General features: G+C 31.4%; 1 protein-coding gene across 2 annotated transcripts; it reads left to right on the top strand.

Moving 5' to 3' along the window:
- The first annotated feature begins 7,351 nt into the window (after positions 1 to 7,351).
- Positions 7,352 to 9,321, top strand: LOC122299589. 2 transcript variants are annotated; one of them, XM_043109973.1, is made up of 3 exons: positions 7,352 to 7,811; positions 7,917 to 7,998; positions 9,008 to 9,321. In XM_043109973.1, the coding sequence occupies exons 1-3, from the start codon at positions 7,683 to 7,685 to the stop codon at positions 9,163 to 9,165; spliced, it is 369 nt and encodes a 122-aa protein (XP_042965907.1). In that variant the 5' UTR covers positions 7,352 to 7,682; the 3' UTR covers positions 9,166 to 9,321. The 2 variants fall into 2 exon arrangements, with proteins under 2 accessions (XP_042965907.1, XP_042965906.1); XM_043109972.1 differs by having other exon boundaries at positions 7,394 to 7,811; positions 9,002 to 9,321.
- The last annotated feature ends 7,155 nt before the right edge of the window (positions 9,322 to 16,476 follow it).

Here is a 16,476-nt window from a genome sequence, read left to right as displayed (position 1 = left end):
CTGTGTTGTATTTTGGACATCCTAAGAAGGGTCATCCAGGATTTCTTCTGGTATTTGAGTATTTCAATGTGGCTTTGACCTCACAGAAACAAAATGGTTGACTCAAAATATATTTAGCAGAAGATGAAGAAGACAATGATGATAATGACGACATTCTAGCATGAACCAAAATCATAATCATAAAAATAACAAACTATGTTTAAAGTAACATCACAATCATAAAAATAATAACATCACAATGATGATGTGGCACACAAATGCAGACATTTAAAGTTAAATACATTAAAAACAAGCAAAAGCAAAGTTGCAACTAGGTTTACTCAATATACATTATGTGTATGTATGCGCTGTTACTGTAAGCATTGCGGTCCTTATTGAATATGACACATACACATAATATCAGCTATAAAAATTAGCATTCCTCTATCTTTATATAGGTTTGTTTTGGCTGTCAAAACAGGATCATCAAATACAATAAGGCCTTAATGTACAAAATATTCATTACTAAATACAAGTTCTCTAAAGCCCAATATTTATGAGTATGCCATAGAATCAAGATTGACCCAAATTGAAGATATACAAAATCAGGATTAAGATATAATAAAAGAGCAAGTACGAATGTCATTATTCATGAGTGGTAATCTTGTAATAGAAGAGATCAGATAGACTCCTTAGTCCAAAAATTGGATATGAAAGTTAAATTGTGGCTAGCTACTCAAACTATGATTCAAGGTCCCTATTTATAAATAAATTCATGAGAAAACTCTATAAAGAACTCTAGAATCATGCAAAAGAAGTTAGAACCATACAACTAGTACTATTGATATCCAATATTAATTATCCAGATTCATATCCAATAAACCCAAGAAAGAATCAACAAAAAAGGATGAACTTGATAACTAAAAAAATAGGGCAAAATAACACCAAATTTTGATCAACTGCTTTCTATTCCAATCATATTGACGTACACCAGAAGTAGGAGCAAATTGAAGCAACACAAAATCTTCTTGGAGAGTTTGAATGCCCCTAACTACATAGAAGAGAAAACATCATAAAACAAGCATTCACACCTCTATAGTATGTACATTTCAATTGCACGAATAACTATGATGATGAAAAAAATAGCTTCAATATAACATACATCCAAAGGGATGAACTCTGGAGCTCTAGCTCAACCATAAGAGCTGCCTTCCCTTTGTAAATTGCGTGACCCACAAAAACCTAGGCAGGAATGTTAGCTACACATACAAAGGAAATTGAGCCAAAAATTGCATTATCAACATTATAAACAGAGAAATTTTAACTTCCCCGATATTTGATTTGTCTTCATTACTTCTAGAAGGACTTTATGGGGAAATAATTAAAATAAGCCCATGCTAAGTTGAGTAAAATTGTATAAACGCACAATTTGGTCGTAGAGACAATCAAGGAAGAAAAGAATAGAATAGAGACAATCGTGGGGTTGGTGAGAAGATGAAGGTAAGGAGAGGCATGGCTTGGTGGGTTGGGTTTAGGGTTAGGGTTAGGGTTTTGGGTTTTGTGGGGTTGGTGAGAAGAAGAAGATACACCTGCGTTTAATCAGCCATTGCTTGGTGGGTTGGGGTTGGGGTTAGGGTTTCAGACTTTGTGGGGTTGGTGAGAAGAATAAGATGAGAAGACAAGATTGTGAACTTGCTTTTTGATGACTACGATGTTGTTTGTGGGTTGTCCAAAGAGAAGGGAAGGGAATGAGAGCATTTGAATTTGAAGATTAAACGTAGCGGCTGATTGAACACAAGAAACCTATGCATTTCATTTGTCCACGTGAAGGCCCATGTATGCGAGGGGTTATCCCTCCCGAGTGCAAATAGACTTTTTCTTTAATTAATGACCCATTTTAAATAAATAGGTCATTACATGTATATTAATAGTGATGACTGTAACCAATCATATTCAAACATTGTAATCAACCATATATTACATAGATTAAGATTCTCGTAAGTCGTTATCCAAATCTAAGTCTCAAATAAAAGAGATATAGACATATCAAGTGGGTTTTACAATAATTATACCTGCTCTCATTAAGGTCCTCAAATTTGAGATTTTTTTACACGTTTACATATATCCACCTATGCTGGTAATTGAAAAATCTTGATAAGAGCCTGATGGCCTGATAGCATACTGTTCTTTAAATGAAAAACCTAGGTTCAAAACCCCTCACCCATTTATATTAAAAAAGATTGAAAAATCTTATTTAAAAGTCAGTGTGCAGAGCATACCTCTATTTTATTGATATGACAACATTTGATTTGTTAGAGAAATTTAAAATTAAAATTTTTAAGAAATCAAGAATTATCATGTTAATAAAATAGAAGCTATATTTTGCACGTTGGTAGCGTTCAAGTATAATAACTCTTTAGGATTTGAAAGCACAAAAAAAGTTATTTGTCTCGAAACAAATTTGCACACTTCTTTGTATTGAGAAACTATCTTATCATTACAACTTTTCCAAATCTCCATACAAAATATAATAAACAATTTAACTTTTTTAAATCTCAATTCAATTTTTTCAAATTTCAAAATAATAATAATATTAAAAAATAATATTTTAACTAAGTTTTATTTAAATTTAAATTTTTATTTAAAAATATCTCATCTCATTTCACTATCCAAATAAATATGAAGGTAGAACCGGTTCTTTCACTTGCGGATTCCCATCTAACGGTAACAATAATTTCAATCACCATGGTCGATAGGTTTTGGGAGAGCCCAAAAATAAGGGGCTTATGAATAGCCTATATATGAAGCCCACAATCTACATGTTGCTTCAGGCTGCCGTTAGATATTGATGTTCAGTGGATTTAAACGAAATCCAGATATGAAAAGTTCAGCCCAATAGTTTTGTAGCAGTGAAACCAAAGTCCAATTGGTTTAAAAATGCATCTATGATCTATATGTATAAATGGTACTCATCATTCTATACCACGTGAATGCTGTGCAATGTAAATACATTCAAATAGAATTACTGTTTTATAATTATTAAAAAATAAAATTTTTTTATGCTAGTTGATATGAGAAGATTACATATCATAGTGTGTATAGATATATTTATAAGCACAGATTTTTTAAAAATTTTTTTAATTAATTAATTAATTAATTATTTCCCCCCCCTAAACTAAAGGATGTTTTACACAAGTTATCGTGCTTCATTTTTTTTTTTTTTTGATATTGGGGATTGGAGAGGGGGATCGAACTCAAGACCTCTCTTATAGAGGCTGGATCTCATGCTATCTGAGCCACATACTCTTGACAGTTATCGTGCTTCATTGATTACTTACTTTTTGTATCTAAATGATTATATTTAGACTGAGAATATTCTTAAAAAGGTAAAAAACAATCAATACATTTTTATGCTAATTTATGGGTAAAGCTTCCACATGGCAATGCTTGGATGTGTGAATGAGCCAGTTCTGCTAGGACAACCGGAATGCGGAATTGGGGGGCAACGTGCTGTACATGGAGCTTATGTAAAATTGAAAAAAAAACAAAAAGTAGAAAAGTTAAAAAGTAAAAAGCAAAAAGCAAAAAGCAAAGCGATCCATAGGGTGCAAGGAGGCAGATTTCATTAATCCATAACCCAGAAACTTTGATTTTCTTTTACAATTCATAGATCCTTCCGATCTAGTTTTGATATAACACCCCACTTTCGTATAGTCGAACCCTTGCCCACCCAAAAAAAGAAAGAAAAATGCTAGAAGCAACAAAGCAAAAACGAGATTTTTTTTCTTCTTCTTCAGGTGAGTAGCAGACAAGATCACATTTTGAATGTACAGCAGAGTAAGTTCCGTTGAAGCATTTCGTGCAAGGCCACAACCCAGATTTTGTAAGACTTTGAAGCATTTATTCACCAAAGAAAGTTCCATGAGAATCTGACTTTATTGGAAATTGTAGCGTAGTATTTTTGCATTGTTTTACTTCCAGTAGGTGACCACTCTTTATCGTTTTAGTCTAATTTTACTCAATTTCGAATTAGGTTGACTCCGTGGCTACCTACTTTGTATTTTCTAAATATTTTGACCAGAAAGTTACTCACACATCCAATCTCCCCACCGGCAGCCGTGCCATTTGAGCTAGAGCTCATTGGCTAATTCAATATTGGTATTTGAACACTTGCAAAACCAAGAATAACTCTTACAGACTACAATAACATATTCTAGAAATAATGCTAATAGCCCACAGAAAATCGCTGACGAGCGCGAATCTTAATAACTCCACGTAGATGAGCACAAGCTTTGTAGATCTGTGCTTTCTCGAGCCCGAGGGCCTAACCATTATCTCATCTCAATGCGGAGAGAAATGTAGTGAAGCAAAGCAGTATATGTTCAACACATTTTGAAGGTTTTGGTGAAGGAGAAGGGAGCAGCGGTGAAAATGAGGTAGAAGTAGAATGAGGAGAAAATCAAAACGGTGTGTTTTGATGAAACATTATATCCCGCCGGCTATATAAATGAAACATAATCGTCTCAATTACTGAGTGGAGCCGGTTGAGCGGTGATTACATAGGGTGGTTACCTTTAGCATTTTTCGTAAATGAGCATACTAGCTAGAGGTGTAACTAATCCGTTCTAATTTAGGATAAAATTTATGACCGAACTGATATGTATTGGTTTTGCATTTTTATGCATTAATTTTACATTTTTTAAAACCGATTACGTACCGATTACCCTCATAAACCGGTACTATGATTTTAACGATTTTAGGTCTAATTTTTCAATTTTAATATATTATATGTATTTATATATATATATATATATAGCATTTTTCGTGAATGAGCATACTAGCTAGGGGTGTAACCAGTCTGGTCTAATTTTGGATAAAATTTAGAACCGAACTAGTATGTACTGGTTTTGTATTTTTCTACACCGATTTTGTATTTTTTAAAACCGATTACGTACTGATTACCTTCCTAAACCGGAATTATGGTTTTATCGATTTTAGGTCTAATTTTTCAACTTTAATATATTATATATATTTATATAATATAGTATATTTAGTATATAATACTATAATGATACTATATCGTAGTATATTATAATATATATTAAAATCATATTATAAACTATAGTGATATATTATAATATATAATGATATAGTATTAATATAACTATTTATATACACTATATAATATTAAGATAACTATTAATACAATAAACTATAGTGATATAAGATTTTAAAATTTAATATTATATTAATTAATAATTTATCATATAATATAAAACTATTTTATATATAATTATATATTATATATAAAATTATATACAACATAAAAAATTAATATATATATATATATATATGAACTGGTCCAGTTCGGTCCGGTTTTAGAAAAAGAAAAATTGAAACCGGATTGATTTTGACTGATTTTAAGAAAAATAAAACCGGTATCAGACCGAATCAAACTCTATATACAACCAAACCCATCGGTTCAGTTCGGTTTACTAATTTTTTTTACACCCCTAATACGAGCAAATATATATTTTCTTTTATTTTTCACTTTTTAAAAAGATAATTTATTAAGCTTAATAGTTAAAAACGTTGTACATACTAATAATTTTTCCTAGTCTTAATGATTGGACTTTTATTGGGATTACTATTTTCCCCGATTCCTAATGGCTTTAGTGGTAATACTTTCATTTCTTTACTTCATTTCTTTTTTACTTAGCTTGAAATAATTAAAGATAAATATTATTTACAATTTCAAAGTACGTAAATTTTTTTTATTCTTTTTAAAAATAGTAAATAAATCTAAAATTTATATAAAAAAAATTATTTTTTATTAATAAATTCACTTTTTATTAAAAAAAAATACTCATAATTTATATGCATCTAACGTTACTCATTATTAAACTACAAGAAATAAGGACCCAAAGGGGTCAAGATGTCCCAAATTAGACCGACATAAAACTTCCAGGAATATTATTACATTCTATCACGCCAAGGACAGGCACATCCATTGTGAGTTAAGGTTCGGATTGGATATTGATAATTTTGAGATGAGAATTTTAATTTTAATATTAAAGTTTAAAATATTACATTTTACAAGATATGTGCATGCTCCCGGTACCATTTTAATTTCTTTTTTATTTTTTTTTAAGAATAAGAGTTGGTGAGGGCGAATAACGTAACAATTCTATATGGACATGACCATAGAAGCTCATTCCTACTGTAGAATGTTTGATTTGAGTTATAACTAATGTCTCGAAAGCGAGATCATCACTACATTACTCCTAAGTATTTAATTGGTCCAAAGTCCTAATCTCATGGCTTAAAGGCCAGGTTTTACAACCACAATTAGTTTCACCTTACATTCTTACTCGAATTCCTAATCTCGAAATCATGAAATATTATCTCGTACCAGTTGGACTACCACATTAGTGGTATTTTAATTTCTCTTTCAAATCTAATAAGTGTAATATCATGTACAACAAATCTTTGTATTAACTTAAAATTTTGGAATAATTGATAATTTTACCTGATCTCATAATAGAGATCTTTAATACGAATTCTAACTTTAAACTTCACTTAATTAAATATTCAATATATTTGATTCACTTATTAAAAAAGAACTCGATCCACACGTGAAAGATGAGGATGTTAAGGATAGCTTTCCATCTATTTAAATTTTTACAATATAATTCTTTCATCCAAAGAATTTTTTTTTTTCCTTTTCTTTTCTTTTTATCAATTTAGATATTGATATATCCTAAAAGATTTCACTACATACTTATATGTCATCAATCAAAATTCTAAATTAAAAAGTCAAATCAATATTTATTATATTGATAACATGTTACCAATTACACAGTTTTAATTTGTAAGATTTCTGTAGTAAATTATCAATACGTTTATTTAATTTTTTTATTTATTTTTAATTTGGGATCTTGGAGAAAAGAGTAATGCTAGATTAAGAGTAATGTAGATTAAGAGTAAGGGTGTTCTGTTCAAAACTATTAATATATATATATATTTATTTTGTGGGTCTTAAGTTAATTATTTTTTTTAATAAAAGAGTGCGTGAGACTTCCATACTCTAATACTATAAATATCATTTTTTAAATTTTAATAACATACCATATTGTGATCTGTACCGTATATTCCATAACTCTTTAATAATTATCACTCATTTCACACTATCTAATATAAAAAAGATGAATTCTGCATATTAATCGTCACAAATCAGCTTAGTTCGGATAAATTTTTGCAAGAAGAATTCTAATATTAATCATCACAGTTTTAATTTGGTAACAACCTCTAAGGAATCATTGTTGGGAAGAAAATTACTCAACATTCACTTGTGGGCCTATCTTTGGGAATGGAGCATCTATGCCAACTATGCATGACACCTTTTTCATTTTTTTTTTTGCTGTCTCTTTTTGATATTTCATGACTTTTGTTTTTGTTTTTGTTTTTTACTTTACTGTGTTTGTGGTCTTATCGTGTTCCATCCCCATCTTCCTTGTTCAGCAACAACTGAAACCTAAAGAAGCATCTTCAAAAAGGGATGGGGTTGGTCTTTCAGTAGCAGCTGGAGTAGTTCCCAGATCTTTTTCAGCTTCTCTTTTGCAGTTTTAGGATTGAACGTGTTACCTTATTTATATGAAAGATCGATCCCTCCCTCCTCTCTGAATGATTACATTAACAAAGACATGGCTGCTGCTTTTGGTCGTCCTAAAATGGAGCTTCCTCCAACTGCTATCAGAAGAAACTCAGAGAGCAGCTTCCTACCACTTTCTGCAACCAGCCTTGCCTCTGTTGAATCTTTATCCATGCCTCTTGTCCGTACCTCTCTCTCTCTCTCTCTCACACACACACACGCACGCACACATTTGCTGTGTGGTTTTTTCTGGTCTTATATATGTTTGGTAATTTGTTCAGAACAGGTCCAGGAAGTTGTTCTTTCTGCAGATATTCGATGTGCAGAATGTCAAAGGAGAGTTGCTGATGTAATGTCCAGAATGAATGGTGAGTTTTCCATGTTTTTTCTTTCCCCCTTTTTTTTTTCCTGGGAAATTTTGGTCTCAACACCCTTAATTGTACTACCTAGTACTTAGGTTTAGGATTCGAATATATATATTTTTTTTTCCAGAAAAAAGGAAAGGGATTCGAATATATATATTTTTTTTTCAGAAAAAAGGAAAGGAAAGAAAATAACTTTATGTACCACGAGTTCATTAAAAAGGGAAAGCCAAAAGGTTATGACTAGACATGTTGTCCTTAATATCTCTTGTAAAGGAAATAACAAAACAGTACTGATTTTGCCTAAAATGGGATGTAAAGAGAACTATTTTTAAGAGTAATTTATTAGTATTATTATTATTATGAAAAATACTGTAGCTATGTATAGATTATATAAAAATAAACTTATAAATTGATGTGATTTGATGTGATATATAAGTTACTTTTATTATAAAATAGATATAATGAATTTTATGAAATCATGTCAGTATGTAAATTTATTTTATGTAATCTTTTTATATTTATAGCAATTTTTTATTATTAGAGAGTTGTCAATGATATTGATGGCATTTGTTCTTTTGTTTCACTTGTCCTGATCTTCTTGGAACTTTGCTTTGAGGGAACTCCTCATAAAAAGATGCTCTCTATGCGATGTAAAGGGAAGAAAAAAGGGGGAAAAAAGAATGGAAAATAGTATGTGATCTAATTAAGCTTTACAAATATCTGAGTCATAGAGTGCGAAAGAACCGTGCAATCATTTTGAAAAAAAGTAAGATTTATTATTAACAAAATAATTTTTTTTTATGTAGGTCTCATATTTACTTACTTTTTTTAAAAAAATTGCATAGTACTTGCGCACTCCACGATTGTAAATATAATTTCTTTTCTATAATTGGTCATTTTTAGTATATATGGCGAAAAAAAAAGTTGAATTTAAATTGAGAATGATATATATTTTTTTTTTTTGAAATAGAATGGGAATGATTTTAATGTACTTGTCATTTGGCAGAGACAGAGTCAGTGGTGGTGAATTTATTGGAGAAAAAAGTGATAATAAGATGTAAGAATGCGAGTGCTGGCAAAGCAACCACACAGCAAGCTGTTGCTACCATATACAGGAATCCTCTTAGCAAAGTTGCCATTCTCAGGCGGATTTTCCGTTCTTCTCGATGATACATGATTACAAATACTCTCTCAGGCCATTTATAAAAAAGTTTCAATTTTCATTGTTGATGAATAAATCAAGAGAAATGATATTTGTAATCAGCATGCACCTTTTTTGAAAAATGTGAATAAATATAAAATTTAGATAAAAAATTAATTTTTTAATAATATACCTCATTTTTTTTAAAAGAAATGTACGATGCTTGGACAATTTATGATTGTATCTAACATTACTCATAAATTGCTTATGTATGTAATTGGTTTTTTTAGTTTGCTTGCCTTTAAAGCCAAAAGTGATGAGTATTAATTAGTTTAATTTTGCCAACATAATTAAAGAGCATGCATGTTTGGTTTTTTTTTTTTTTTTTTTTTTTTAAAAAGACTACTTCAACTTTCCATCTAAAGATTATGTACCCAAATAGCTTGTTATGCCAAATACCTCGTGATCAAGCCTGATCTATGCAAGAGGGAGAGACTACATGTTGCCTTTTGACACTCCATGACACTAGGCAGGGACCAAGAAACACAATATAACCTGTTGTAGATTGACGGTCACTCATATTACCTACTCAATTAGAGTCATTGAAGGCCTAAAGTTGCGAGGATCCCTTTGCAAACTGGAGGTTGTGATGACGAGTTCACTTTAAATAGCACAACACACACTTTGTTGTGGACTAGTGAAAGAGGTGGTTGCATTCATGAATTGGTAGAGTTGATTAACCACAAATGCTAGTTTAGTTTACAATATTGAAGACCAATCATAACTTGTCTATAGATGGTGACATCTTATAAGAGATCACCTGTGGTTTGTGAAATCTTGGTGCCTGTGACTAAAGGAGTAGAGAAGGGTTTAGCACCAGCCATCTTGGCCGTGTGTAGCACATTTAAAATATATTTGGATTTGGATAAATAAAGGCCAGATTGGTACCTAGCGATTTGAATACCTAGAAAGTAATGGAGTGTCCCAAATCTTTCACAGAAAAATCTTTCTTTAAGCAAGAAATAAGATTCATAATCAGAGACAAGTGTGTGCTTGCCACAATCAAGTCATCCGCATAAACAAGTATAAAAATATGCACTCCAAGTCTGTGGTAAGTGAACAAAGAGTAGTCTATGTGGGATTCACAGAAATCAAGTTAAAGTAAGTTTGAGAGAGGTGACGAAACCAATCTCTAGGTGCCTATTTGAGTCTATAAATATACTTATGCAATTTACTCAAGTTGGGAAATGATTTCATTAATGGCACTAGGTGGTTGTTCTATAAAGACTTCCTGCTAAAAAGTCCAATGTAAGAAGGCATTAGATACATCTAACTGCCTGAAGTGCCAGTTGTGGTGAACAACAAGTTTCAAGATAATTCTAATGGTGGAAGGTTTGATGATGGGGCTAAAGGTCTATGGATAGTCCAATCCATCTAATTGCTGGAAGCACTTGGCTACAAGCCTTTCAATTGACTCCTTAATGAGATAGATGTGAATACGTAGATTTTATTATTTGTATTATAGTCTTAATATTCCCATTAAATATGTGTTAGGCTCCCATTCAATGAGTAGTAGGCCCAACATGGTAAATATTTAATTAAATACGATAAAGTGTAGAGTCAGAGTTCAAATTTAAAATCTCTGCTCTGATACCATAAAAGATTTAACAAAATAATGTTGAAGAGAAATGCAACCACTTCTTTGTGTATATTTGATTGATATAAATAGAGTACATGAGTATTGGATTGTTACCGTGGTTACATAAACCTTATATCTACAAATACAAGTTGGATTAATATAAGATGAGAAGTTATCTCTATAACAACTAACCTCTATTCTCATATGAACTTTGGACATCTTTATTTTTTGTAACTGACATTGGGAGCATGATCTGCATCTTTGAACTTATTTTTTGCTGCAGGGTGATTTGTTGGGATTGTTGTTACTACCTTAAAATCTTTCTCACCCGAAGTGCTTTATAAGAAATGTTTGGTTTATAAAGAATTTTCATAAAATAAAACTCACAAATTGATGTAACTCTTTGTGGTACATTAAATTGTAAAATCTAAACATATCAATTAGTAATTAAATGTCTTTGTGACGAACCCACTACACGTGGGAAACTTAGACCTTGGTCCTTGGCAAAATGAAAATAAAAAAGAAACAGACCATAGAAACAATATTCTAGACGTTCAAGAGTCCAATGGAGTCATGGTATAAACAACCAAAATCTTAGATTGATTGCTAATTAGATATTGATCATAATGATCAAAATTTGCAAGTAATTTTGATGAGAACTACTATACTTAAGCCTACTACAGTGGCATACACCACACCGCTGATTTGGAAATTTTTTTTTTTTTAAATTGCTACAGTAAACGCAGCATTTTACTCAACTTTAGTCCTGATTTTATTTCCCCCAAACCTGATCTTTGAATTGAAGTCCCGTTTCTCCCTCCAACTTTGCCGAAGCTCCCGCTCGGTTTTCTTTCCTCGACTGCCGCTACTGTGCCGTCCGGCCACTGCTTATCGTCCTGTCTGCCTGCGTCTTCGTTCAAGGAAACAGTTGAAATACAAGGTATAGTACAACCCCATTCTATATAGATCTGAAATTTTGGCCTGAGTGAGATCTATCGGAAGCAGTCCTAGAGAAACTATACACTCACTGCTTCTTAGTGCTTCTTCTTGATATATGCTATAGAATTATTTTTTATTTAAAGAAAAACATTTGTTATTTATTTTACATGTCCCTAGCAGAGTGGGTTTGAGCATTTCCGAGTCCTGGGTTTGAGAATGTTTTTGAGAACTTTTGATACACCAAATTTATTTATTTTGTAAAAAAGAATATGCAATTGAATTGGTAAAAATTGTAAAGATTATTTCTTAATTTTAAATCTAGTTAGGGTAAGGCATTAAGGGGTTTAAGTTGTGTATTTCACAAAATAATTTTGGCGTTCAAGATTATTTTGTAAAAATATAATAATAATAATAATTTTATAACTCTTCAATTATTTTAAGATTAGTCTATTCAACCTGATATGGAGGAGGGGAGTTAATTAGAATTGAAGTTATGTTAAGAATTTATTTGAAATTATAAGCTAGCTATGAACGTACAATGAAACGGGAATGTTGTACTCTTCTAAATGTTGCAAGCAGTTAATTAAGTTAATTAACGTGAGTAAATAAAGAAATCAATTCAGTATTATGGTTGATTCTATCACCAAAAACGGCCACATTTGGATTGTGGAGATCATTAGTGATTAAATTTTAGTTATGATTGCGTACGTCTTGGGAAAGAAATTCTACTTGCTCTAGAGTTCATTGGCTGCAATTGCCTGTCAGATTGCTTATCTTGTTGTGGTATTGAGAATTCCTCAATAAATTTTAACATCATTTATAAATTTGAAAAGGTTTTTGAAAACTTTTGATGCACCAAATTGATTTATTTTGTAAAAAAGAATATGCGATTGAATTGGTAAAAATTGTAAAGATTATTTCTTAATTTTAAATCTAGTTAGGATAAGGCATTAAGGGGTTTAAGTTGTGTATTTCAAAAAATAATTTTAGCATTTAAGATCTGTAATTTTTTGTAAAATTAGAGGCGGTATCCTTAATTTTATTGATAATCTTCTCTTATGATGAAGGAATACATTTTATAAATAAGAGAAGAGTGTTAAACAAGTGTTATAATAATTTTATTTTATACTTTTGAATAATGAAATACTCTTTTTACATAATTTAAAAATAATAAATATCAACTTTATGGTGATCATCTCTTTAAACTTGTTAAACTTTGAGTGTCAAATGTAATTGTAGTTAGTTTGAAGAAATTTGAATTAACATAATTTATTTCTTGTTATTGCATTCTATAAACTCAATAGATAAGGTAATTTATTTCTTAAATTTATTTTTTGTTACTGTATCGGAAGCTCCAGAAACTGATAAGGTAATAGGTTTCCTTTACGTGCATTAGTTCCATTTTGCTTGATTCAGAATTCGGAATTTTTTAGTAATCGGGTTGTATTTTTTGAATTTTTTTTAAGTACTCAGTGGTTGTCAGGATGATTTTATTGTTCTAACACAATACAGTACTGTCACACAGCCCCCGCCATCAGTTAATGAGGAGAAATGACGTTATGGTTGCAAATTAGTATTTGATGAGAGGAAGGGTTTCGTGATGTATTTTTATGGTTATGATGTGTTACAAAATATTTTGGTCGTTGTGATGTAATTGAGAATAATTAGACGATCGTGGTGTATTTTGATGTATTTTGGTCAAAGCGAGGTTAGATTTTGACGTGTTATTTGTCGTTGTGATGTAATTGAAGTTTTTAGATGCTTGTGATGGGTTTGTGCATTTTTAGTTCGTTTCAAAGAAATATGTATCCTTATTTATGGATATTTATTCAATTTATTCTACAACTTATTTATAATATCAGGTTGGGATATTTAGTGATTATTTGGCAGGTTGTGATTTAATTGGTGTGATATCTATCAGGTGAATTATACTAAGGTTTGCCATATCGTGATGTATATTGGGATATTTATGGGTGTAATAAGATTCATAAGAGATTAAGCAATTTGTAATATCAGGTTGGGATATTTAGTGGTTATTTGGAAGGTTGTGATTTAATTGGTGTGATATCTATCAGGTGAATTATACTAAGGTTTGCCATATCGTGATGTATATTGGCATATTTATGGGTGTAATAAGATTCATAAAAGATTAAGCAATTTGTAATATCAAGTAGGGATATTATTTGGTTATTTGGTAGGTTGTGATTTATTTGGTTATTTTGGTATAATATCAAGTGAATTATACTAAGGTGAATATCTACGCCATGTTTAACAAATTAGGTGAATATTTATGCCATGTTCAACAAATTAGGTGAATATCTACGGCATGTTCAACATCCATGAACCATCTATTTTACATATCAAAAGTTTACAACTGATTCAAAAAATTACAATCGGGTCATGTTAAACATCTAGCAACCCATCCATTTTACATACCAAAAGTTTACAAATTACTAAAACTTGAAATCTCCCTTCCCAACAAAAAAGAAAAATACGCTTAAATATTTTAATCCGAACTATCCATTTCTGTCTAACTTCGACCAAAATACATTTATGGTCCAAGCCAACAAAAAATTATTACAATTGATACCACCCAATATATACACAAAGAGATGCGAATACATCTATTTTGTACGACCTGTTTCACAATTTGCTTCTTTTGCTTGTAAAGAATATCCTCTCTCTCAAATAGTTTATCTTCCTTTTCCTAAACTTTATACTCTCGGAGCAATATATCATCTTCCCTTTTTCGAACTGCATTCTCTCTTGCGTGAATTTTTTCATCTACCAATTGAAATATATCTGCCCATAAGAAGAATTGACACTTTGCTTCTCCCTGCAGTGCAAAAGGTATATTTGAATCAAGTATGAATATGACACGTTAAAAAGCAATACAAAAATATGACCAAAAAAACTATGTTTTACTGTGTTGTACTTCGAGCATGCGTAAAACCTTCTTCTAGGATTTTTGTTAGTTTTGGAGGTCTTTAATGGGGCTTTCAAGCCACACCAACAGGTTGGTGATTCGAAAAATCATCAACCATACATGATGATGCGCTCGATGTCATAGGTTATCTATCTCAAACAATGCAAAAGAATTTTAAACCATTTCAAGAAAGTAAGTAGAAGACCATTTGTGATGTTCAAGAAGCTGTTAAAATGTGATGTTAAATGGAACTCCAACCAAACAAATTAGTAACTGCCAAATTTATAAGTGATGTTAAAATTTATTAAGGAATTCCCAACACCACAACAAGATAAGCAATCTGACAAGCAATTGCAGCCAATGAACTCTAGAGCAAGTAGAATGTCTTTCCCAAAAAGTACATAGTCATAACTGAAATTTAATCACTAATGATCTCCACAATCCAAATGTGGCCATTTTTAGTGATAGAATCAACCATATATCTAAATTGATTTCTTTATTTACTCACCTTAAATTCATAGCTAGCTTATAATTTCAAATAAATTCTTAACATAACTTCAATTCTAATTAACTCCCCTCCTCCATATTAGGCTAAATAGACTAGTCTTAAAATAATTGAAGAGTTATAAAATTATTATTATTATCTTTTTACTTATGAGAAGTGATGAGATTATACCATTTCTCATAAACACCTGCAGATCATGAAAAGGGAATGCATTACAAAGAATATCAACCTTTTATGGTAATATCCTATATATATATATATATATATATATTCCTTCCCAAGGAAAAAGAAAGTGATGTAATAATTATAATATGGACAATATTGCAGTGTATATAGGAGAAAAGACAATAAAACAGCGTATGAGAAAGCCAGGATGATTTGCCCAGAAGTTGAAGAACAGAGGGTCAAGCCAAGCCCTTACTTATCATTTCACTTATCATTCTTTCAGAGCATAAGAAATCTGCTCTTTTCTATAAACAATATTTGGGCAAATGGTAATGAATTCGGATATTATGGAGAACTTAAGCCTTTCAAACACTACATGGACAAGCAAATCATTTTCATCCAAGTTACCATAAGCCCAATTATAAAGTTCTACTTTTTCCAGGTACTTCAAATGTGTGCGTGTGCTACATAAATAAATATATATATATATATATACACATATGTATGTAGGAAAAGTCTTCTTGCAGGCATGATGCGGACCGAATTGCGCACCATTCTGACATGGATTAAATGAAACGGCGCGTTTCGTCTGGAGCGGGAAGCACTTTCCTCTTCCTTGTTCAACCATGCATTTTCCATCTTTTTCAATTCTTCCCTCTTTTTTCGTTGTGACGCTCGAAACTCCTCAAATTTAAAATGGCACAAGGCATTGCAGGGTAGAGAATCAGAGAGAAAGAGATGGCGCTGCCCTAGGGGATGGAGGGGCAAGTTCAAGGACAAAAGGTAGACAGCAACAACAACAACAGGGTGGGTTCTCTCAGATGATTATGGATATCATAAGGATGGTTGTCTTTTGGTACTTCGCTTCCAAATTCTTCTCTCCCAAAACCAAGCCTTCCCAACTCATCTCCAATCTCTTTCACAAGGCCGAGCCCTGGTGTGGCTGATTATTAATGTATTTTTTTGCGGCTAGGTTGTGTGGCGATTTGGAAATTATGGTCTTTTTTTTTTTTTTTGTTTCTTTTGCATGTTTGAGTTTTGATAATTGCATCGTTATCTACCTGATAAAAAGTAGAGTAGATAAACTACAGTATCAACCAAAAGTAAGTAAGTGGAATTTAATTTGATATGCCAACATAGTAGACTCCTTAAAACCCTAACCATCC

Source organism: Carya illinoinensis, chromosome 16, assembly GCF_018687715.1.
Source record: "Carya illinoinensis cultivar Pawnee chromosome 16, C.illinoinensisPawnee_v1, whole genome shotgun sequence".
NCBI lineage: Eukaryota > Viridiplantae > Streptophyta > Magnoliopsida > Fagales > Juglandaceae > Carya > Carya illinoinensis.
The sequence above is the reverse complement of the archived record's forward strand: the minus strand, read 5'-3'. Positions and strand labels throughout refer to the sequence as shown.